The sequence below is a fragment of the Coturnix japonica genome, chromosome 21 (assembly GCF_054131305.1).
Source record: "Coturnix japonica strain WE chromosome 21, WE-NBRP24, whole genome shotgun sequence".
Classification (NCBI taxonomy): Eukaryota; Metazoa; Chordata; class Aves; order Galliformes; family Phasianidae; genus Coturnix; species Coturnix japonica.
In genome coordinates this window covers 10,094,776-10,119,745 of record NC_140683.1, presented here as the reverse complement: position 1 = coordinate 10,119,745, position 24,970 = coordinate 10,094,776, and the positions used below count along the sequence as shown (strand labels likewise).

Below are 24,970 nucleotides of genomic sequence, written 5' to 3'. Positions count from 1 at the left end.
GACTCCTTGCACACCGCCTGCACTCCGCTTCTGCATCTTAACACATGAACAATGCTTACATTACATTTAATCCCAAGTCACCTCCAGCATTTATCCCACAGGGGCTGATCCTGCTGTGGGAATGCTTCATCCAAAGGGATGCAACCGTTGTCCTGTTACAATCTTGCTTGTAGCTCCGCAGCTTTGGAGTGGCTCCTTATGAACTGTGGGTATGAAGCCTTTGCAGCCCGAGGTTGTGTTTGCAGCTCTGATTTGATTCTGTTTGAGAGTGGGGTTTCTTTCCTTTTAATGTGGTGAGAGCATCTGATCCAGGCTTTGCTCTCAGGCTGTTGCTTGTAGTTTTGCTGGTGGCAGCTGCCAGCACGGGAGAATTGCTTTTCCTATTCACACTCTGCTGATGTTCCCCCCGGCTCCACTTACAACACAAAGAAATCTCCAATAATTCATTTTGCCTTGATTCTGGCACCTGGCATGCAGAGCTTCAAGGTATCCCCAAGGCCACACAGCTGCCCCAGGTTGGGGAGGGGGACCCAAAGCATTGCACAGCATCCCGTAGCATCCTGATGTCCCTGGAACTTACAGGATCACCCCAAAAACCCAGGGCTGCAGCAGGTAAGAGCTATCAACACAGCTGTGTGATTTCACCCCACCCTTCATTCCTGTGCCTGTGCCAGAGCTGGAAGCAATATCCCTTTATCTCACAGATAGCACAGAATATTCCCTCAGCTGCCAAAAGTGCTCTGTTATCGCTCTGCTCATTTCCTCCCCAGCACGCAGGCAGGGTGAGGGGCTGCTGCTGATGGGGAAGGGCTCAGCAACCCAAAGGCTGAAGGCAGCGAACACAAGGGCTGCAATGCAAGGGATCCCAATGGCCCCCAGCAGTGAGGAAATACTCCTGAGCCCAGAAAGTTTGTATTTATAATGAATAAATACCCCCCATTTCATTTGGAATGAATGGGGAGATGGAAGGAAGGGACAACAAGTGGCCCAACCACGTTTACACCCCAGTCACTATCAGCTCGATGCCAGCAGAGCTGCCAGAACATTTGGGGCTTTTTAGGTCACAATTCACCACCCTGGAGATCTTTAAGCCTGCAGGTCCCTAAGAGGAAGGTGCTGGCTTTGATTCTTGCCCCTTCTCAGGAATGCAGGGATCAGGGTGTTTATGCCCCAAGGCTGACAAATGCCATCACTGAGCCTTCACAGCCCAGTGTTGGGCTGGGATTCAACTCATCCTTACAGCTGGGATTAAAGTCATCCTTATGGCAAACCTCCCCAGCTGACCCATTAGGGGCAGGGCATCAGCAAAGTAAGCCAAGAGTTTGTTTAAATACTTGGAGCTCTGCTATCTAACAGGAATGACAAGAGATTACATTATGCAAAGGGCCGGCTATTTTAAGAGGGATCCAATTGCCAACGTTTCTGGCTGCTGAAGTCTTTAATACTGCTGCTGGAATAGGAAGTGTTGGACACACGTGGATCTTGTGCGCTCAGCTGATCACCAAGGATGGCTGTGCACAAGAAATGCCTCCAAACCCAAGTGGTGCAGGGTGTGTTTGGGGCAGGGACATGGAGATGTGGGAGCACCAGGATGGTGGCACCCCAGCAGGAATGTGACTTAGTTAAACACTGATTTCTCCAGCTTTCCAGCACCACCAGCTGCCTAAGGTCCAAGGGAAGCCCTTGGTGCTGAGCCCTGTGTCATTGCCCCAGGGAGGAGATGCAACACCTGATGCTGGGGACAGCAATGGGGGTCCCTGGGAGCTGCTGCCCACAGGAGCTGCGGGGGAGGCTGCGAGCCAGACCTGAAACGTTACATTTCTCTGGAACAACAGTTTTGCCGCATATTGGATTCTGTTAAAGGAATTCAATTTAGAAAACATTATGCCGGGGAGAGGAGGAGAAGGGCAAAACATTATGGCTAAATAATTTCAATTAACCATTCCAGACCTTTCTTGCTAATTCAGTTGAAATAAGTGCTGCTGGGCCATGGCTCTGTGGAATGGAGCTCTTCTCTCAGCCCTGGTGACGCCTGTGCTGACTCCCACTGGTGGGGGGCTGGACATGGGGACGCACTGCTCTGATATTGGGGAGTTTTGTTTCTTAAAGGAAAACAAAGAGGAAATCTGGACTTTAAAAGAGCCCTGACACGTTTCAAGCAGCCCATCATTGCTTGGCACGGAGTTAATTTTCAAGCTAATTCTTAAATCCATGTGGAAAATATTTTCTTACGGGAATTAGTTGGGAATGCTGGGAATTCCAGGGGTTTCAACTCAAAACAAAAGGAAGCTGAAAAGTTGTTGTGGTGGAAATGCTACATCACGACTTGAAGCAGCGATGGAGCACCTGGTGGGAGGGCAGGGCCAGCACAGGGGAGCTCAGCTGCATGCAATGCACCTGAGTGAGTGGAAGGGATGGAGCCAGGATCTAGCTCTTCACAGACCTTATTTAAGGGTTGGCAGTGGAAATGAGGGTATCTCTTGCTGGAGATCCCTGCCTACCTGAGGCCTTTTAAGGGTAAGTGGCTCTTTCCCTTCATTTCTGCATCCATGGTTGCTGCAGCTTTGCCATCCTGCTATTACTGTGGTACTTTCTATCCCACAGTAGCATTATATATGTGAAGTTTGTAGGCTTGTCCAGAAGATGGGTTTCCTTATGGGCTGTGCAGTTTTCTCTCCTGATTCCGATGAAGTGTTGCTCTTGATGTTGGTTCATGCATCTCGGCTCTGCTGGAGTGAGGCAGCCTGGAAGCCAGTGAGAAGGCTCTTTTAAGAGCTCTTTAAAGCAAAAATGAAGCTGATGCCTAAAGAGTAGCGAGCACTAATGAAGCTGTTTCATCTTTGCTGGCTGCGTGTTTACAAGGTGGGGGTAAGGGGAATCCTGCTGTGCATAGCAAGCGCATGTAGGGCAAAGCAGTTAATGGGATGAAAATGAAATCTATACCCAGGACTTAATTATGAAGCTGGTTTTATTCACATTCCAGGAGCAAGACCCCCCAGATTAGAGATGCTGAATGTTTGCTGGGTTGTGGTCCTGCACAGGCTGTGGTCTGTGGGCCTTATGTATGTGGCTCTTGAGAAGGATGAGTTCTCTCACTCTTGTGCTGCTTGCAAAGTGAAATGAGCCCAATGTTTATTTCTCAGTGAAGTGAGAAATGCAGCCGTGTCCGAGAACTAATCCTTTATTAAACTGACTGAAACAGGAATGGCAAAAACTTCAGTGGGGAGAAATATTCTAAACAATGAATGGAGCTGCTCGGTTGCTGTCTGCTGTTGGGTGCTTTAGACTCAAGAAAACAACCAACCCATCCCCACTGTGCCCACTGACCGTGTGCCACATCTCCATGGTTCCTCCACCTCCAGAGATGGTGACTCCACGATGTTTTAGAGCTGCTGCTGCAGTCTCATCTGCCCATGCAAGAGGTACTGACAACCACAGTGGGTTTAAACGCTCAGTGAACCAAGTCCTGCTCCCACAGCAGTTCCTGTTGCTCCTATCTCTTCCCCAGACAAAAAAAGACTTGTCTTCACCACGGTGACCCTTTTTGCCCATCTGAATGCCTCTGCTCCTGGTGGTACAGCCATGAACCCTTGCAGAAGTGGCCCAAGGAGAGGCAGGGTCACCAATGACCCAATTCACAGGCATCCATGCATGATTCTGTTCCACCCCAGTGATTATCCCTCTGATTTTCATGTTCTGGGAGATGATGTCAAGTGGATACTGAATCCTCATTCATTGGCAGAGTTGTGTATCCCTCCCCTGAATGCTTCGAGCTGTAATTACTGTGTTTAACTTGTAGAAATGCCAGTACTGAAAGAGCTGGCTGTACATTTGTATTTAGCCATGGATTAGCTTGAATAGTGGACACTATCATTAGGCAGGAACATGGGGACAAGCCTCTTCCCTACTCTGGGAAGAAAGCTCTTGTGTTGTTGTGCTCATGGAAGGATGCAGAGCTGGGAGAAGAGCGGTCCCTGCTGCATCTGTCCTAAAGGTTCTGGGTTAAATAACAAGTGGGATGAAGTATTTGATGTGATGATCACATGGGCCTTTTAAATGTGAAGGGGAACATCATCTAGCTGGACACGAAAGGCAGACAGTTCATGCTGTGTGGCCTTGCCTCCACCTAGCCTGCTTCAGCTGGGCACTGAGCATCAGTTCCTCCTTAGTTTTGCAGACGTCTTTCTTCAGGAAACATCTAAGTTCCCAAAGCAGACTGAGATGGGATGGCTTCCAATAAAAGCAGGGCTATGGGGGTTGGATTTCTTGTTTTTGTTTTCTCCTCATAATGGAAGATTTTGTTATTTTAAGGCAGTTTTTCTGATTCCGGAGAACTAAGTGAAAGCACAGGAGTGTTTTCTTGCAAGGAGCATAAAGGCCATGTACTTGAATCAGACTTTCTCAAACATGTCTGACATCCCTTTGGATTCCCACAGGTTTGCTCAATGCCATTAATTTTTCAGTTTTGCAGAGAATTTGAAGAGCGGTTGTGAAGGAAGATGCAGAGCTCCATGTGAGTCAACCAGTGACGCCCTCAGGGAAGGAGGTAACCAGCAGACCTTGAGCTGCCTTGGGCACCCCAGGCACCTCTAGCTTTGTGTGCTTGGGAATGGGCCATCACCCTTCTCCTTGTTTTTTAGGAGCCTGCAATAGAATTAGTGCACGTGAGGAGCTGCCTGCTGACTTCAGGGCTCCTCTTCTGACCAGTGGACTTTGCCAAAACTCAGCCAAGAAAATTGGCTTGCTGCCCCAAATCTGCCTTATTTTCTTCTCTTTTCTTTTGGAATCTCTGTGCTTTTTTGCAGCATTTACCCACTGAAAGGCTTGATCAGCTTTGCTACAATTAGTCTCTCTGGTTTGTGGGTCAGTCTGTGCAGTTCAGGCACATGCAGCTGTGTACAGTGAGGTTTTGAAATATGAACTAATCAGACATCTGACTTTCCTTGCGATGAATGTTTGGTTGTGGTGTGTGCTCTGTTTGCTGATTGGAATTATTTTCTCTGTAATAGAAGCTCTCAGTATCTCTTGTAATGTAAGGAGAAATAATTAAGTCCTCTTGGTAATGCAAATAAATAATGTCATTGGAGGATCCTGAGTGCATCATAAATCATCAGAGCTGTGTTCCTGAGATGCCACATCCTTGTGTCCTGATGCTGAATGATTACAATGGGGTTTTATCACATGTTGTGCACTGATCACCTGCTGGTCTTTAATGCCACCTGTAACGTCACTGCCTGAAGAGCTCAGTGAAGCTGTGGTGTCACCAATGTCTGGCTGCAGCCTGTGGGTTTTAATGGCCCCACTTTAGCAGCAGTGAAATATCTCAGGGCTTTTGGCTCTCACAGTGGAGGGAGGTGCTTTCATGCTCAATCTGTGCTGAGGTTGTAGTACATGGTCCTATCAATGCATTTACATAGGTAGTATTTTAATGTATGTATCTGTGCTGGGATGGAGCAAGTAGTGGTGCCGCTGTTATGTATTATCCCAATGATGAGAGCATTGAGAATGCTTCACGTAGGAAGTGCCTCATCTGTGAAGCATGTTGGTTGCAAGTGTGTGTAGTTTATTCACTCAGCATTGTAAAGGCTTGGATAGTTTCAGACATGCCCAGGAAGACTTTCAGATGGAAACTTAAAGGTGAAGTTGCTGCTTCCCTCTTCCAAAGGGAAATCTCTCTGAGCAAAGCACTGGAAGCTTCTTGCTGTTCAGAAAACCTGCAGGTTTTTCTATACAAATGCTAGCAGCTTCCCTCTGCTGACACAGCCTGGCTTGTTTAGTCTGGCTCTTTTGCAGAGTCTGGCATGTGCACATAGAAAGGAGCTGTTCTGCACTGCAGGAGCACCCATCTGACATGTGGGTTTGCTTTTTGTGTTGCTCTGCCCCAGAAAGAAGGAGGCTTTTTAGGGTCATGGTGAAGAAGATGGACCTGCCTGCTACTATGAGAGCCCCAGCTTCCCTGAGGTCAGTGACAGAGGAGAAAGAACTCATGAGTGAGCAGTGGGTGCTCTGCTCTGCTCCCACCTTCTCCTACCACCTGTGGATGTATCATAGCACTGCTATGGCTGCCCCAAATTCACCACCAGTTGTGTGACCTGGAGATGCTCCTGCTGCTCCTGAAATCCATGGGCACAAGAGCCACAGGGCTCAGAGTCTGTGCAGCCACTTGTAGGCTCATGGCAGGCACAACCCTGATAACTCAGCATTTCTCTGGCCAGAGGTGCAGCAACATTTCTTTCCTTCTCCTTTACAGCAAACAGTCCCAGTGGGGCTGCTCTGCCACCTGGGCAAGGAGCCAGTGACCTGAGTAATTCTACAGCCCTGTAACCCAAATGTTTTTTCACCAGTGAAGAGGGGAAGCAGGGGGGGCTGCTTCAATTAATGCTGTGCAGTGGGGGTAAGTGATGCATTTAAAGGATTAACTCTTCCTTTTCCTTCGTCTATCTTCTCCTTAGTGTGACAGCCAACAGGGAGTGCGATAGAGCAATCACTATCTTGTATGTGACCACAAGAGATTAATTAATTGGTAAGCCCTAACTACCGAGGCTAAGGCTGACCGACTTACCGTGTCTTGTAAAATAACTGAATACTTAATTTATGCTCGAATGTGGACATAACTTTCACCATTAGCTGAATAAGCAACAAGCACCCAAGCTAAGCGGACTGCTTTCCTAATAGGTGCACCATTATAAATAGAGCTCTCCATTGGTGTGGGCTCACTGGGGCAGCCTCCCAGTTACAAAGGGTTTCCAGGGCAAGGGGGAGCTGCTTTGCAATGCACTGACCTGCCCTAAGCCTGGGGGATTCCCTCACTATCAGTGCTCTTCAGCTTTCAGGCTGCTTATCAGAGCTGTCATCATTTGCATTTCACTGCAGGTTGGGGAAAAAAGAGAAAGGGAAGATACAGAAAGGCATAAAACAAAACCAAGCCCCAACTCCCAGTGCAGCGCAGTGGAAGTAGGGCACACAGCTTCTTTGCTCTTTATTTCTTTCCTCCCTTTCAATATCTGCCCTAATAGCAGTGACAGATTCTGAGGAGCACAAGTTAATCTGTAGCTCCGGAGCTTTTTGTTGTGTTTCTCCCTTTTTGTGCATGTTAACCTTTCAAATCTTAGCAGGCTGTGTGTTGCTTTTTAAATTCCTATTATTCTTGCTTGCTGCTTGCTTCTCATTTTGGTCCTAGGTGGAATGACAGTGCACGCACCCATTGACCCACGTGTCTCACTGAGCCCTTCACCAAACTTTGGGTCTCTCTCTTAAATATATGTGTTATGTGTATTGCAAGTTCCAGGTGAGCTTAAAGCTTCAGTGCACTGCAAAGGAGGAGAGAGCATCTCAAGAGAGAACTGAAACAGGAAAGAAGTGAGCAAAGCATCTCTTGTTGTAATGATCTTTAATAGGTCCACGTGCCTGGGGTCATTGAGAGAGCTCACATTAAACCTTGGTGGACCCTACACCTGGTGGCTTTGGCTCAGCTCTTTGCCAGCAGACTGTAGTGCTCACTGCATGCTGGCCAAGGCAGCTCCTGCAGCTGCTGGGATCTGGGGAATGGAGAGAACTTATTTCTGCTTTAAACCCCTGCTTGGACATCTGACCTGTATCTGTGATCCCCCTCAGTCAAAGCCCAATTTTTTGAAGATTCTTCATAGGAAATTAATCCTTGTTTTTTTTTTCTTTGTCATCTGACCATACGTTACTAAAACCTGTTTCATTTCCTTGGTTAGAAGGCCTTAAAACCACATTGAATCTGGAAGAAAAAGCACGTGCTGATGAAAGGATTCAAAGGCATTTCCCGGAGCATTGCTGCAAGAGAATGGGGTGTGTGAGGTTAGTGCCACTGACCCAGTCCAGGCTTCACCTGGTTTTCCTAAGTCTGTTCCCAAAGATGAGGATGGATTCCCGCTTAACTGCAGCTGCAGCACTGTAGATGCTGTCACTACTCCAGCACTGCTTCATTCACCCACAGTGATGCCTCCTGGGAGATAAGCCTGCTCACATCACTGTTTCCAAAGCAAAAGCTCTTCTTTTTTTCAGTGGAAGAAAACACTGAGGAGGTACCTGCCCTCCCCACGTGCCCTTCCTCAGACACGTTCCACGTGCAGTTGCGTAATTAAGGATGTTGTACTTGCAAATGGCAAACTCTTGCAGACGTTAGCTGCAGAAACACCCACTGAAGCTGCAGGTAGGCAAAAATTATACCGTCATCTTCCTTGCTTTTAGAACACAGGCTGTCACCACAACTGCCACCCTGCAGCTTGGGGGGAAGATGGTTTTGTGGTGTGTTACTCTCAAGGTCTTCAAAACTTGAGAAGACCTCAGTAGTTTGAGCCTTCCTTCATATCGTCTGCACACAGAACATGGAGCCATTTTCCCCCTCTTTGCCTGGATATCTCCTCTTGCCCATTATGGAGAAGACCACACACTCTTCATCCTTGATCAATCTGTATTCAATATGAGCAATGAAAGTAACATGGCAGACTGTGATTACTTTTGCAGTGTGGTTTGACATGTGAGTGTTGTACTGGGAGCTTGATAGCAGGCATCTGTGTGGGACAAGCATCCATTGCTGGTTTCAAGTGGAAAAAAGCCCATGAGCAATGTGCCTTCAACTTACATTGACCTCTGGGTAAGACACTGATGAATTTCCTCCAGTATAAAGCTCTGACTTTCCATTGCCAACCCATGTAGCTCATGATCAGGGCCAGAAGAGTCAGGGTGCTCAATCAGTTTTTTCTGATGCTGCTCACTCTCAGGTTTCAAGTGCGATGTTCACCCAGAACTGAGCCTACACATCACTTTATTTTGTCTGAAGTCAGATTTGAAAAGCTGTTTTGACATCTGGGTATACTGAGAAGCATCTAGGCAGATTTTTCAGAAGAGCCTAAGCATAGGACGGACCTGAATCTTAATGAGGATTAGAGCTTAATCATTTTGGTAGCACAGACAGATACACGCTGAAAGACAGGCTGACTCGCCAAATTCCCCTCTCTGGTGACCAAGTTCTCAGCTGAATTGCAGTCCATGGAAGAGGAGGTGTGAGCCTGCAGCCTTTCCCTGCTGGCCAGTCTGTCTTTGAGATCAATGGTGTAAGAATGATCTTAGAAATGTTGGAGGGAACTGAAGTTTGAAGCCTCATGTAAAAAATAGTTAGGGCTTTCAGTCCATCGTCTGGTTGAGGTCCCTCTGCTCTGAGCACTTGGGTCCATATGAGCACATTGCTTTGCTGTTCTGAGGAGGAAGCACTGTCCTGCTGTTGCTGGGGCTCAGATATGGTGCAGTAATATCAGAAGCAGATCTGGTTTTCACTATCCACACTCCCAGCTCAAACTCTGAGCAGTCAGGTCTCTCTTAATCTACACTGGTACAGCAGCTGATGGTAATAGGCCCCAGTGACTCAGGGCACTGTTTGTATTACATGCAATGCCAGGATCGTGACACATGCATAAGAGGAGCTGTGTCTTCATGAGTCTTCTCTTTACCTTTGATAACTGTTTTATCCTTGTATTGCTGACAAAAGTTAACAGAGCATCTTTCCCACTGCCCTCCCCTCACTGTCGTTTTCATAATGCCATTTGGCATTTTCTGGCATACTTGAGCACAACCTTTAACAATTTTCTCTACCTGCATCACAGCAGGATCTTCCTCTAGCACAGCTGGAGCAAATTGCGTGCATGCGAGTGAGGAGAGAAGTCAGTGGCCAGGAACAGCTCTGTAAGCTGTTTTTCTTGGCCCGGAGCTTCAGACCTTGCTATGGAATAGAAGGCAATGTGCAGCCTGTGTTGTTTATTTGTTTTATGGAAATGTTGTGCTCTTAGAAGTTGCTCTATCTGGTGATAACCTTGGTCCAGAGCTCCAGCATGTGTTGGGTTGAAGTGGCTGCTGTGTTCCTCAACCTTGGGAATTTCAGAGAGGTGGATCCAGGTTGCCCTAGGAGTCCCAATCAGCTGCATCACCAGGGCAAGGAGTCATGTGCCTCAATCCTCTAATGTGCCAAGGTTCTAAATGTCACACCATTGTCTCTGTCTGGTCTCAGCAAGGCAGCTCTGCCTTCCCAGGTGGAAGCACCGCTCCAGTCAGCTCATTACTTCCCTTAGGATTTGTCTTCTGTATGGAGGTGAAAGTCCAGGGAAGTGCTTGGTTGCCTGGCAAAGCAGCTCAGAGAGGAGGGCAGCTCATTGCTGAAGCTGAGGGCAGTATGATTTTCTCACCTTTGTCTTTAGGTCTTACTGGGAGGGGCAATTCATTACCGAATCCATTTTTAGAATTTACCATGAAATTGCTCTTTGCCCTCCTGTAGTGATAGAACGTAGATATCTGACCTGTCTCAGTGCTCTGATTCCTTTGGTTGTCTCTTAACTCCCTGCTCTGTTTATAATCTTAAAAAGCCCAACTAAATCCTGATGCTTCCCTTTCTAAAGCTTCAATAATCCCTGCAATTGCAACCTCTTTCTTGTGTTTAAGGATTTCAGAGCTTAAGATCTGTGTGATCTTCCTTATGGTGTGGGGGAAAAAAAAGACACAACACAAAACAAATCCTGAGCATGCAGATAAAGAGAAGGGCAAGCGGTGATGTAAGAGAACAACACCACGCCACACTGCACCATTTTCTAGCTGTCACAAACACCCCCACTGCCCTGTTTGCTGCCTTCCCTGCAGTGCTGTGCTGGGGAGTTGGTGGCTTGTGGGTTCTGGGGGCAGAGAGAAGACGACACAGGAGTCCATGTTTTACCTGCTTCTCAGTGCTATTTGATATGAAAGGCTGAGTTATTTCCTTTGGGTTTCTTTGTTTGTATGGTTTAGTTTCATTTTTTGACTTCTCAGAGCTTTGTTTCCCCAGCCTTCATCTTGTTGGATGCAGACACAAAGATTTTTGTAAGCTAATATATTTAATTTTCCAGATGCTGATTTCTATCAGGAGAGGTGAGGGATTATTGAAAATGGCATTTCTCCTTCCAGTGGTTACTGACAAAAAGAGCCAGTTTTTCCCCTATTGAATAGTATAAGACCACAGGATGCTACATTTGGTGACCAGAAGCTGAGAAGTGAAAATTTAGGCAAAATAAATCAGCTGGGGGGAACGTGCTCTTCAGATGAAAGTCTAAATTCATTATAGGAAAAACTGCAGAGAGGGTGAAAATGATATTTTTAGGGAAAAACTAAAGGGAAAGAGCACCTCCCACTCTTCTCAGCCCATGAGCTGTGTGCTCCCTGCACCCTCCCTCTGCCTTGGTAAAAAGATGACGTGGCTTCTGATGTGTCCATTTGTGGGGATCAGCTTCAGCGTGATGCTTAACAGATGATGGATTACGTGAGGAAATTAATCTCTACCCAGGGATGGTTTTGGGTGTTGTGGGGGTCCTGAGCTAGTGGGTGCTGGAGCGACCTGGTGGTAGCTGAAGAGTGAGGCTGTTTCCCAAAGACTTCCTCTTCCTTCTCCAGGCAAAGCTTTTACCAACAACTTCAGCATCAACTCAATCTGCAGATTAAGCAGAGCTGGGATTGGGGAGCAAGTCCTGATTTATGTTCTTCAGCCTCATAGCCTCTCAAAAACATGTAGAAGGGCAAACTGAGCCTCACCAGCCTCACTGATCTTGTGCCCAGGGCTTCAGGTGGCTTTGACCAACCCTCAAGGCAGCAAGAACTGCTGTGCTTTCCTCCCTTGCTGCTTCCTTCTACAGCTCCTTGAGTTAATGTCGCTACCAGCTGCCTCCAAAGGGGATCTTCTGACCATGCTGCAATGTGAGCCTTCAGATGCTGAGGTCCTCTGTGAGAGACTGGTTTCTTCTGGAGAGTCACCCTTTTGGATTGATGTTGCCAGCCATTATTTGTGAAAACCCTCTTGCTGTCTCCTGAAGTCAGCAGATGTTGTTGCTACAGTCCTGCCTAGTTGGTGGGTTGGTTTTGAACTGAGACAGCTTGGATGACTAAGGCAAAAAACCACATAAGCAGCAGAATCCAAGGTTTCCTTATTGGGAGGAAGTGAAAATGGCCCCTTGTTGAAAGCCCTGACTTCTCTGGAGGGTCCCTTCCAAAGACTAACAGTTTTTATTGTTGGTTAAGCCTAAATGTGGGAGAACGGCATCCTTACCAGCTACTGTTGGTGTGAGTGCTGCAGGGACAAGGAGTGAACCTTCTGACTTGGGGTGGATGGGAGCAATAAAGGGTGTTGGAATAAACAGGTCTAAAACATTTCATCCATAAATATGGAATTAAATATGGTATCCCATGCTCTACCAGAGTCACACAAACCAAGGGGAAGCCAAGTTCTCCAGGATGCAGGTGTCCATTTTAAGCTGGCTTGTGCACCCTCAGCTTTGCACCACATTATCCATGTGCCTTTTGCTTGCAGCCCCCTTCCATCCTGCAGGGGCCAGATGGAGCCTTCACAACCCCAGATCCCATTTCTCTAAACCTTCCCCAGGGATCTCAATAGCGGGGGGAACTGGAGCCCCATTACCCTGCAGCTTCCATGGGTGCAGGAGTTGGGCAGAGCACATCTGGGCAGCGGTGCGCAGGCGCTGCCTCGCCTGGCCCCCAACCCCTCCACCCTCACTCCCTGACCGGGGTTTTGCGCGGCCGCGGAGCCGTTCGCGGAGCGGGGGGCGCTCGGATCCTCCTTCCCTCCGCTGCCCCGGGGAGTGGCCGCGGTTCCACCGTATTTAGCGGGGTGGGAGGTGGCGGCCGGGCCGGGTCGGCTCCTTCCTTCCCTCCCCGCCTCCCGGTGCCGGTGACTGGAGCGGGCGGAGTCTCCGCGACCGATTGGCTCCGGGCATCACATGCGGCGGGGCCGGGCAGGGCCGGGCCGGGCTGGGCTGGGCACGGCGGAACGCTCCGGCGGTGGGCACGGCAGCAGCGCAGCCCCTTCCCAGCCCAGAAGCCCCGTCGGTCGCAGCGGTAGAGACATCGTCAGCCCCGCGGCTTCGGCCATGAGGTCGGGGCGAAGAGACGGCACCTGTGTGGGGAGGTGAGCGGAGCATCGGCACCTTCCTTCTACCCGGGCAGCCCCAGCGGCGAGGGAAGAGGAAGGGCGGAGGAAGGGAAGGGATTTTTTATTATTATTTTTTAAAAAAATCTAGCTATATATTTTGGTGCGATCAATCCCGACCCCGCAACAGAAGCCCCCGGAGGGAGAAGTGCTGCGCGCTGTGATGCGTCTTCCTCTCGTCTCGGCTGCCAGATTGGATTGTAGCACCCGGCTCCGTGCGCTGAGAGAATGGCTCGGTTCGGGGATGATCTGCCAACACGCTATGGAGGTGGAGGGCCGGCCGGGGCTGGAAGAGGAAGCAGCCGGCAAGGTGGCCCCCAAGCCGGCCAAAGGATGTATAAGCAGTCGATGGCTCAGAGGGCCCGGACTATGGCTCTCTACAACCCCATCCCTGTTAAACAGAACTGCTTCACAGTCAACAGATCCCTCTTCATCTTCAGTGAAGATAATGTTATACGGAAATATGCCAAGAGAATAACAGAATGGCCATATCCTTTCAGGGAGGCTGTGTGGGCATGGTGGGGAAGCTGGGGAGGGGGGAGACATGGGGAATGAGACCCCTCTAGTCAGCTGAGGATGAGTGTCTGCTGCTAATATAGATGTGCATGTGTGATCCAGTGTGTGTAATGGGTGTGTGCGACATAGATCCTTGTGTCTGACATAATGTATGGCTGTGTAGCTTGGTGCCACAGAAAAATGCTTCTGTAGGAGCAGCAGAGTGTGCTTTTGACTGTGCCAGGGGTGCTAGGCATACATGCATTCCAGTGTGTATTTAGGTGCGAGATATACAGTTGCATAGATTGGTATTTCTACAATTTAAATGAAATGTTAATGGATTTGTGAGATTTCTGCTAATGAATCCTGAATCTTATTTCCATCTTAGAGACTTACAACTCTTATTTCTAACTCTGAATAGAAGAATAAATGTAAGATAAAAATGGTGACACCTTAGCATTAAACTGCATTGATAGGAGAGACATTGATAGCCAAGGTACCTTGTGAAATCCCACTAACACAACCATTGCAGCTGTTTTTTCAGTACCTTACATCCTGAATCCATTGGAACCAACAGGAATTTTATCACTTTGAATTAAGTACCTTAGCTAAGCTTAGCCTGTCCTAGAAACAAAAACAAAACAAAAAAAGCAAAGCTTTGTGAGAGGGGAAGGCATAAGTGAAGAGAAAGCTCATCTGTTGTATTGTGAAAGGGGCAGATGCTTTCTGTCTCAGTACCAGCTTCCAGGCCGAGTGAGCTGCAGATATCTTCCTTAGAAGGAGGTTCTTCTTGTAATGATACACACTGAAGGGTTGTAAGCTGTGAGAAAAAGGAAGTAGGCTCTTCTTCCAAGATTAACTGAGGTTACCAGGGAGTAGATGTAGTGCGTGCGTGTGTGTACGTACGTGTGTGTACAGGAGTGCATTACACTGGCGATCTCAAGGGAACTGGTTGTTTTCATTTGAGCACACACCAATTAATTGTGAGCTAACATCAGGAAGGCCTTCTCCCAGCCTCCTAGCAACACTTTCAATTGCCATGGAGGCCGGCTCCCCTTTAGTCTTCCCAAGCGTTCACTTCCAAAGAGGCTAACAGGAAAAAATACCCCACTAGAGTGAACGCACTTCCTCTCCTCCTGAATACACACGGGTATTGATCTCTCTATCTGAATTATAGAACCACAGGCACTGCTGTACTTCCTTATCCATTTCTACTCCCTGCATTCGGTTCTGAATAAACAAGCTCCAAAGCCCCAGTGGCAATCAAAGCATTGCATTTCCTGCAAGGCTAGAGACATTCAATCCTTTGCTAGCCTCTTGGGCTACTGCTGTTTTAGCGCTTAATGTGGGGAGGGGGCCCCCGAGCTGCGGGGCCGGGTCCTGGCCGAGCTGCTGCCCATGAGGGCGGGGGCAGACGGGGAAGGCGCTGTCCGTGGTGCTGAACGGAGCTATCCGTGGTGCTGAACGGCGCTATCTGTGTTGCCGAATGGGCGCTGTCCGCGGTGCTGAAAAGGTTTGAGCTGTCCGTGGTGCTGAGCGAAGCTGTCCGCCGTGCTGGGGTAACGTTGCCGCCCTCGACGCGGCTCCGCCCTAAGAGCGCCGAGACACGCAACGGCTCAGGGCTAGGATGAAGGCATGAGACGAAGGGCTACCCTGTGTTGGGTCTACCTTCTTTCCTTAAAGATCTCTTCCCTCCTGCATCTCGATTGAGCGCTGACTATTTTGCTCTCTAACCAGGAGCAGGTGTTCCAATCTAGTAGTAATTCAAGTTTTGGATCTGTGTAGGCACTCTAAATTGAACTTACCTAGTCTATCATTTGTTTACATGATGTAAACAAGTTAAATGATGGCAAATTTTGTGAATATTAATTCAGCAGATTACATACAGCTATACTATCTATTTTATTGAAGTTTGGGTCATTAATCTCATTCAAAAATGATAAAAATATAGAGCTTTCTGGTTTTCTTTCCTTTTTTCTTTTTTTTTTTCTTCATCCTTGTTTCACTTCACCTTGAGTAGCTCTGGCTTTGTGTAAGTCCCTAACTTTCACAAAGAAGAGATCTTGTTTCCTGTTCTTCCAAAGATACCCCCAAAAGAACTGAGGAAGTCTAGGAGACCAAACATGTCCAAAAGAGATAACAGATCTTTAAGCATTCAATTAATGTAATTGCTTTAGGTAGAAATGAGTTTAGTTGTGTTTCTTCTTGTGCTGTCTTGATTTTTTTTTTTCTTTAACTTCTGGTTCCCACTCCATTTGAATACATGATTTTAGCTACAATCATAGCCAATTGTATTGTGCTGGCTCTGGAACAACATTTGCCGGATGGAGACAAGACACCTATGTCGGAGAGATTGGTGAGTTCTATTCATTTATATAGATATTTTTCCTTCTAGTCTAATACAGAAAGCAACCAGCCACCCAATGTTGTTGGTGCTTGTATCTATTTTCAAGATCCATATGTAAACAAACAGAAATTGAACTTACAATCAGAACAAATAAGGTATTGACAACAAACAGAACTACAGCCTCCAGATTCTATAAGCACAAGAATGCTTCATCACGCCAGCCAATCCTGTGCAATTACAAGAAAAGTGAGGGACTTTACAGCATAACAGAAGAGCAGCAAACTTACATTGTATGTAGACCAAGACAGGAAGGGGCTGTTCAAATTTATCTGTAGAATCAAATGAACATCTTTGATATTTTCAGAGGAAGTGTTAGAACAGAATAACCTTTAGGCCTGTGAGTCTTTCAGCTGTCTTCCAGCTACAGCTGTATATTAAAGACCATACAAAGCAAACTTTGGATTTAGAATATTACATTCCCCTGCCAAAAAGGAAACCAACTCACAGAGGGAAATAATTTACCAGCAGGCTTTATGGTAATGAGCTCAATTACCTTATTTGAGAAGGAAATATAAGAATAGCTTCAAAATCATTCTTTCACTTATCATCGCTGTAGGAAAAAATGGATAATACTTGGTCTGATTTTTTTTTCTCCTGCTGTTAATGATCTGGAATGTATTTCATGCCTAAATTAATTAGTCCTGGTGTATGTTCAAAGGATGAATAAATATGTATTTCCATGTGTTTTACATGTAGACATTAAAATACTGAAGCAACGATAATATTATCCTTCTTGTCTAACTCTTGAACCTCTGAAGGCTGGTTGCTACAGTTTCTAAGTCTGGTCCATAACAGTTGGCAACTTTCACAATTTCAGTCTTCAAAACAGAAAAAAAACAGGAAACAGGGAGGGAAAGTTTGTAAATGATAGATCTAGAAAGAATTTTGGGCTCATCTGGTTGATACTGCTTTTTGGAAAAGTATCTGCTGATGCTGACTGCCTACTTACACTGTACTCTAGTCACTTTTTATGTTAATTACTATTATTGTGTTGGACTAGATTATCTTCCAGAGGTCCCTTCCAGCTCCTGTGATTCTCTGACTTCTAGTTAAGATATTATGATGAAAAAAAAGAAAAATGTGTTGAACTTTTTGCATTAGATGACAGTGAGATTTTGTATGTTTGATCTGGTAGAAAAGTAAATCTGGGTTTGAGATCAAAGCACAGATTTAGGATGATAACTGAGCTGGGAAAATTCCAGAGTTCCATACATGGTTCTTAGACATATACAGTAGTGAAGGGGAAAGGTAGTTTTGTGAATATTCTGGCCTGGTAACCTTATGTTGATATGCTCTTTTATGGTGGAGATGGGATAGTTAGCACATTGTTTCTAAGTTGGGCTATATCCCTGGTCTTTCAAATGGATCCTGGATGGTATTTATTGCCCCTTTTCTCCATTGCATTAATTCTGTTTTTCAGTGCCCTGTGCTTCCGTGCACTCTTTTCCTTCTGCCCATCATGACTGTGCAGGCACTGTCATTAACAGTGGTGTAAAATAACTGAATGAATTAAATGCACAGTGCCAAACTTGTTGGTTCTGTCTTGGAGATGAAGGAAGAATTATCCCTCAATTTTTGTGGCACTTTGTACCACAGATAGAAAGGAATCTTAAGATCATCTGTTTGTTAAATAAGAGAAAAAGATGAAGGAAGAATCTTTGCAAATATTTTCATTATTTTTCTCTTCTGATCAAGATTTTCACACAATGCATCTCCCCAGGGAACCAAGATATGATCCTGCAGTGCAATCTCAGTTTGCTTTCCATGCTCACGTTACTTGACAAGCAAGGTTAATTGAGTACATGGGAAGAGCAAGTGATATATCAGTATATGTAATATTTCAAGAGCTGGAATGGCTGAGTTATAAGCAATCTTTTTTAGTTCATATTCAGTACGTAGTTTGTAGTTGATGCCTATTTTGTCTCAGGGCTTGGTTAATTTCTAGCTCTTTTTGTCTGGAGTTAAAGAGCAACAGTTAAAAGAGTTCATGTTCTGGTTCTGTGTTAGCGGCATTTTGGGTTCCCAGAGGGGGGGGGGGGGAAGGGAAGGGAGGGGAGGGGCGGCATCCCCAGAGGACTTAGCGTGAAGAGGAAGTGGGTTGGGGCTCCGAACCGGTCCTCAGCCGCTCTCTGCTTCTGGCCGTCTCAGCTCGCCCCGAAGCAAAGCACGTGCTTCCCTCGCACCGCCGTGGTTTGACTCCTACTTTAGGTACTCTCGTCTCTCTCGTTGTTTTTGGTTTGGTTACGTTTGGTCGATTCCCGTTCCTCCTCAGATCGGTGCCATTGTATTTTCTCTTTCTGCTCTCTCTCTCTGCCCTTCCCCCTCTCCCGGAGCGCGTGGTCGGGTCCGGCCGGGTCATGGGCGAACCCCTTCCTTTTTTTCCCTTCGCTCCTACGTCTTTCCTTCTTTTTCCTTTTTTCCCAGGACAATATGGAAGCATAACCTTATTGTTCTATCAGTTTAGGATGGGGGAGATTAGTCTGCTAATCAAATCCAGGAAAATTATAACCAGTGTTTGGAAACTTTGTAAAAACCCATTTGTTTGGGCAGAAATGTAACTCTCATCTGTGACTGGAAAAAGTTACTTGACACTAGAATGGGAATCAAGGCTCTGAACATACGTCAGTCTGGTGGTTAAAGCAGTTATGAGTGAGTTGGAACCTTGCCTGCAAGCTCTTGTTTTTCAGGCAAAAGAAATAAGCTCATACTCCCACTGGAAGAGGAATGCTTTACTCCCTAAGCTCTTGCCTATGCTGATCTGGGAGCCTGGCATTCTTTGGCTGCTTGAAGTTTTTACTTCAAATCAGTAATTACCCACTGGAGCAGGAATGCTTCAAGCTTACTGCTCTCCATCTCAGCTGAATGCCTTAGCCAATAGGTTGTAGAGGCTGTCTCTTCATGTTCCAATAAATATTGCATTGTTTATACACTTTGGAGCAATGCCAGGATAAAATATGATGAGGGAATTGCACTGATTGGCCTGGAGCCTGATGGTGAGAGCTCCAGATGTGGGAAGGTGAGCTTCAAATCGAAGCCTGAATGACCTTGCAAGTGGATGCCTTGGCCACTGTGTTCTTGGCTGTCCAGCCTGAGGTGTGCTTGTGCTCTCTCCATTGTCCTGCTAGTTTCTCTTCTGTAGACCATGAATTTTTCTCAGACTGACAGAGACAATATCTGAACTCACAGGATAAGGAATTTATTTTCTGCTCTGCTGTGGTGGACAGGCTGCTTGAAGACATCAATGTGTCTGTAGGATGTGTGTCGCTATAGGGCTCCCAGTGTTCAGCTGGTTTTGATGTGAGGATGGAACATAATTGTTTTCTCAGATATTCAGCGTGACAGATCCTTCACTTGCCTAATGGATTTAATTCTTTAACCTATTCAGTGGCACTTCATGCAGCCACATATGAGCTGTTCATATTAAGCTTTTCATGAACAAAGGCTTACACACCCAAACCTATTAAGGCTGTCACATCCAAAGGCCAAGGAAAGACATTAGGAAATGGACTAGGAATAGTAATGGCTTCCCAGACGCAGAAGTTGTTTCTGATCTGAAACATATTGATTAAATGTGTGTTTGGCCCAGACTCAAGCTTTGCTGTGTCCACAGCAAACAACCTGCTGGCACAGCTCTGGCTGCTGCCCAAATTCTCCACCCTCTTTCTAAGCATTCACATTGATACTTATCTTCTCCTACTTCCCTAAACTTGAATCCAAGGAAACCCCAGTACCCAATTTGAAAGGGGCTGCAGGATGCCCTGGAAGCAGGATTTCTGAGTTGACAGCAGGGCTGTTTCAGTGTTGCTGATGGCAATCACCCACATCCTTGCCATCCACATCCTTCCATCACATGCACTAATGCAAATCCTCAGTACACTCCCAACAATGTTGTCAATAGTTGTTTTTTGTTTTCCTTTTTCCTTTTATTTGTATTTTTTATAATAAATACTCAAGCCTATATATACAGAACTTCCTGATTTCTTAGATGTTGATAAGAACTTTTTTGACCCACTTCTTAAGAGCTCTGTATACTCCTAGCTTTGGGAAAAAACGTATTCTGTAAAACCCTCGAGTACCTGAACACTGGTCCTTTAAGGATGGGAACTGTAACCACAAGGTATCTGACCTAGATAGAGTGTATGACTAGTAGCAGAGTAGATGCAAAGCTTTCAGGAAGTGAAGGAGTAAACCCTGTACAATAATTTTAGACCTCTCTTCCTTCTTGTCTGGCCACAGGGGAATAGGAGGGGGAGCTTTGAGGTTAAGAAAGGTAGAAGCGACTAGAGATACTGTAGGATGAAAGATATAGGGGCTTTGTGTCACTGAGATGTGTGTGGGGATGCAGAACTCTTCGTGGTAGGAAACAAAAGTTTGATTCAGCTGCTGATGGAAAAGCCTGTCTACATGTAGTTATTTCCATCAGCTTAGAGGTACCCTCAGGGATTAGTGCTTCACGATTGATTTTCTGAGTTGGGTATACATCAATGTGATAAGTGTTCAAGGCCACTTCACTTATGGGAAGGGTGTGCTATCATGTTGTTCTTCTGTAAGAGAAAAGCTGGCTTTCTATAACAACCATCATGCCTAAAGCATGGTCTGCGTGCCAGTGCTGCGTTGCTATGTTTGTAGAATAAATGCTTGTGTCAAAACTGCTCCTTTCTTTCTTGTGGCCACAAAAACTTGACATTTAGTTTCTTTCTGCACAAAGTAAACTACTTTTAACATAAGCAGAACTGCAACATATAAACAGCTGCACCCAACAGCTCAACTCTTGATTGGAATTATCAAAGCTACTCTAATAAGGATTCTCTAATTTCCTAATTTGGTAGTTTGCTTCCTTTGAATTAGGGCTCCCTCACTTCCATTACCTTCAGCTGAACTCATGGCTCTAAGGCACATGTGAAAACTGGATACAGGTGCTGAAGCTGCTTAATATGCTCTTTGAAACAGACACCTGGTTCTTTCACCTTTTACTTTGCTCTTGTTTCTTGCTGACGTCTCTTTTTCCAACTGTGATTGCTTCCTTTTAGAAATGAATTTATTTAAACCCTTATCAATATCATATTGAGGGACCTGATACCAAAGATGGGAAGGAAGTTAAGCAAAGCTCTAAGCTTGGTCTCTTTATTGACTTAGGGTATGAAGCTGTGATTCCTTAGCTTCAATAAGGGCATGAGACAAAAATCTTTCTGTTAGCAGAAGGAAATTAGGTTTTGTCCTGAATCAGACACACAACAAAACAAAAATAGATAGATCTGAAGCTGTGGAACACGAAGCAGAAAGAGTGAAAGAAGTGATGGAATAAATGATAAGACTTCCTGATGATGTTTGTAAGTTTGTTTTCCCCAGATTACTCTCGTTTGTTTTTACAGTTAATCCAGGAAACAGAAACATGCTTTCTTCCATGTCAGTAACTACAGAAATGTGGTTTCACATTTAGATACCTGGAGCAAGTTTTCAGTATTAAAGTTTTTTTCCAGGAATTTAAGTAGTTGTGAAAGGTGTGGGGGGAAACCCCTGGAATAAAGGCAGATAGAATTTCTACATATGAAGCCAAATTTATCCTCAGAGGAATAATTCTGTTATCCTTCTGTATGCTTAGTTTCAATATGCTTAAACCTTTTGGCTTCAACTCTGTCCAGAGCTGAAAAGAATTGGAAGTTGGTGCATGTGTTTATTCTATAATAGTTGAGGTAATTGCAGTGGTGTGGGTATCTCATTGACACTTCTGCTTTTCATTCTTTGCAGGATGACACTGAGCCGTACTTTATTGGAATATTTTGTTTTGAAGCTGGTATAAAAATCATCGCTCTGGGGTTTGTTTTTCACAAAGGCTCTTATCTCCGAAATGGTTGGAACGTGATGGATTTTGTTGTGGTCCTCACAGGGTAAGTGACCTCTTCTTGCTCTATATGTTTAGGGGGTAGTTTTGTTTTGATTTGCATTATTTTTAAACTGTGGGTTAGAGTGGAAGTGGTTGTGGTGAAACATTGCTTTAAAACTGCATTTCTGACCTTACAGTCTTTAAATGATGATTATTGAGCTGAGTGAGTCACTTTCAAAGCATTGTTTGAATCAAATACAGTGAGACTTTGGGGAGATTTATTTGTGTATATGCTGGCTTGTATCTCATCCGGATACTCACTGACATTTCTCAGGCATTGCAGGTTCTAATTGCCACCAGGTACTTGAACCTGATTTAAATCAATCCGTCTTCTGATGTTATGGGCTGACTTCAAAAGTCAATGTAGAGTGAACTAGCAAATTAAACACATCCCATCTTTAGGGTGTTATAATGCTGAAATCAGTGAAGCTTCTGTAGGGATGAATTTAGTTTGCTGTTGAACAACGCTGCTGAAAATAATTCAAGGAGGGTGCTTGTCTTGTAAGGTCATGGTTGAAAGTGTTATCTGTGGATTTTGTATCCTAATTGAAGAGACACCACTAATTTATTTCTTGGAAATGCTTACGTTTTCTTGTTATACATTGCAACAGTTTCTATGTTTATCTAGTGGATAATGAAAATACGATCGTTAAGTAACTCTTAGTGTGTGCAGATTGTACTTCACTATGAACATTAGGGTTTATAAAGGTCTGCATGAGGTCCTGATCTTGCAGCCTTCATCTTGGAATCTCAGTTTTTTCTCTAAGAAGAGTGAACGCTGGTTCTTGTTACTAATATACACTCATTTCACAAACCTTCCAGGTGTGATGAATATATATTCTTTGGTCTACTTAGAGGTGTACAGTAGGATGCTGGTAGGAGAATGCTGGCATACATATACAAATATATTCATTGGGCACATTAGTACTGTAATTCTATTTTCATTCAGCATACCATGTGATATAGCAATTGAGAAGCCAAAGGGAGTTCTGTATGTATTGAGAGGAAGAAAATAAATATGCAGGGCTTGATCCTCCTGCTGCTGGGGCTGGGTATTTAATCAATAGAAACTTCAGTGGAGCCACAAGGAGAATCAGATTTACATACTTAGAAGCACACAGGGTATCAGGATTGAAAAGGAACTAGCATAGATGCTACAATTATTTGCACCAATAGCATGTTCTGATTTCTAGTTTTCAATGTGCCCTTCTGTGTGCTCATAGAAATGGAAAATCCAACCACCAGAACTAAGGCTCTGGTTCTGGGAAGAACTTGCTTTATTTCATCTCTCAGCATTCAAGTACATGTTTGAGCCTGGCTGGCTCCAATGATTCTGTACTTCAGGTCCTACATAAAAGCTTTCCCAAATTAAAGCCATTTAACTGGATTTTACCTGTTGTTTGTTTGTTTCACAAACACAGGCTGAGGATCAAAACACGTATAGTTAAAAAATACTGAGCTGTGGCTGAAACTTTCAGTGTTTTGCAATAGCATCTGAGACTGAGAGCGTGCGCTGTACTTGTGGAATCACAATTGAATGCTCAATGTATAGGCGTGACATCCTTCTGGTGCCAGTTTTATTGCGAGTGCTGTTTGATCTTGGAGTATAATTGCAGAATATCGGCTTGATTAGGCAGCTGTAATAAGGAACCCTGTTGCCATCTGCAAACATGCTTATTCTTTTGAAGTACAATCCTGTTAATGTCAAAGCTTCTGGTTTCCAATGGTGATGCTAGCTGGGCTGTATTGAAGCTGTCTTGTACATGGACTTCCCACCAGGCAGGCAATGTGGGGAAGGCAGCGTGTAAACCTATCGGCACCAAGCCCAAGGGTTAGCTCCAGTGAGGAAATCTACTGCCCTCTAATCCTGTAAACAGAGGGCTGGATTTAACGAGGCTCTTGAGCTCGTGACCAAGTGTTGGTGTTTGGCTCTACTGAAAGCACCAGGTGTGCTTGGTTGGGTAAATGCTTTTCTGAATCTGGGGCTGTATTTGCATATCCACTAATGATGTGGTAGGACCTGCAGTAGAGAAATAAGATTGAACGATCTGCAGATTAACACAGGGTTAAATTAGAATTTTCTCTGCAGCCTGCTGTGTTTTGTTCTGAATTTCCTAGATCCTTATGTTTTACCTCACTGCTGTGTTGCCATGGGTCTGTGCTAGAAAGCAGATGCTCCTCTTCCTTAAGCTTCTTTCAGTGGCCAGAAACCCTTTCAGTCACCCATTGCCTTCCCTGCTTGGCTAGCTGCTCCTCAAGGGGGGAAGTCTGAGCGAGGGTTTTACTGCAGATAGATAGCAGCTTGGTATTTCTGCTTTTAGACTTTGAAGGCAGGCTGCTGAGGAAGAACACTCACTGCTAACAGCCCTGGCTGTTTCTCCAGGGAGGTGGTAGCACAACTGGTGCTTTAATTTTCCTTTCTGTGGAAGACGATCACAAATCTGCTGGAAAAAATAAAAATCAAGCCAGGTTCTGTAATTTATCAGAGAATAATGAAAAAAAGGACAGTGCTAAACTTGTGCTTCATGTATTCTTACGAATACAGTTATGTAGGACATCAGATTTTGAAGTATCATTTTACTACTCGATATCAAAAGCTTTCCTTTGCCATATGTGCAGGATTTCTACTTGAAAATGTTACTTCATGTTTCGCAGGCAGCGATCGATGTTCGGTTCCTAAGCTCAGTTTCACATTGATCTTCAATACTATAGAGGGGTTTTGATTTCTTACCCACATAAACATGAAAGAACCATGGAATGCGTTTCATGATATCACACGCAGGGTTGTACACCTGCAAATCCTGTTGGGTGCACGTTTTTAAGGTAGATAGCAAATGTCAGAAAAGTTGATCTCATTTTCAGCTTTTAACTAAAATACCCATGAAAGCAAAGAGCGTCTTTGCTCTCGTTGGCTGTTTCCATAGGAAGAAGGCCAGCCAGTGTCTGAGTGTGTTTTGGAGGAGGCTGTGGGGGAAGACTCTGCATTAATTGAACTTACCCTTATGTAAATGTTAAAATGATCGTGCAGTAACCCTTCCCACACCTGCTTTTTTTTGACACACCCCTCCCTAGCTTTTGCTGCTCAAAGCCTTCATATTGTTATTACTGATAAATATGGTTGTTTTTATCTGCAGCGTTGGGTATCTTGTTTGTCAAAATCCAACAATCAAACTTGTTAATCAGAAAATAAATCAGGGTTCTG

At 45.2% G+C, this 24,970-nt stretch overlaps 1 protein-coding gene and 1 long non-coding RNA gene across 14 annotated transcripts in view; both read left to right on the top strand.

Annotated features, from left to right (window-relative positions):
- Nucleotides 1–2,379: 2,379 nt before the first annotated feature.
- On the top strand, nucleotides 2,380–6,362 carry LOC107321687 (uncharacterized). 2 transcript variants are annotated; one of them, XR_014936189.1, is made up of 3 exons: nucleotides 2,380–2,517; nucleotides 4,464–4,546; nucleotides 6,251–6,362. It is a non-coding gene; the product is annotated as an uncharacterized LOC107321687 (long non-coding RNA). The 2 variants fall into 2 exon arrangements; XR_004309115.2 differs by lacking the exon at nucleotides 6,251–6,362 and adding an exon at nucleotides 4,641–5,066.
- Nucleotides 6,363–12,764: 6,402 nt separating this feature from the next.
- CACNA1B (calcium voltage-gated channel subunit alpha1 B) overlaps nucleotides 12,765–24,970 on the top strand; it is a 193,648-nt gene continuing 181,442 nt past the window's right edge. For all 12 annotated transcript variants that reach the window (XM_085520974.1, XM_085520970.1, XM_085520971.1 and 9 more), the window contains exons 1-3: nucleotides 12,765–13,470; nucleotides 15,728–15,833; nucleotides 21,633–21,772. In XM_085520974.1, the coding sequence (XP_085377100.1) occupies nucleotides 13,211–13,470; nucleotides 15,728–15,833; nucleotides 21,633–21,772 (506 nt within the window). In that variant the 5' untranslated portion in view covers nucleotides 12,765–13,210. The remainder of the gene's footprint in view (nucleotides 13,471–15,727; nucleotides 15,834–21,632; nucleotides 21,773–24,970) is intronic.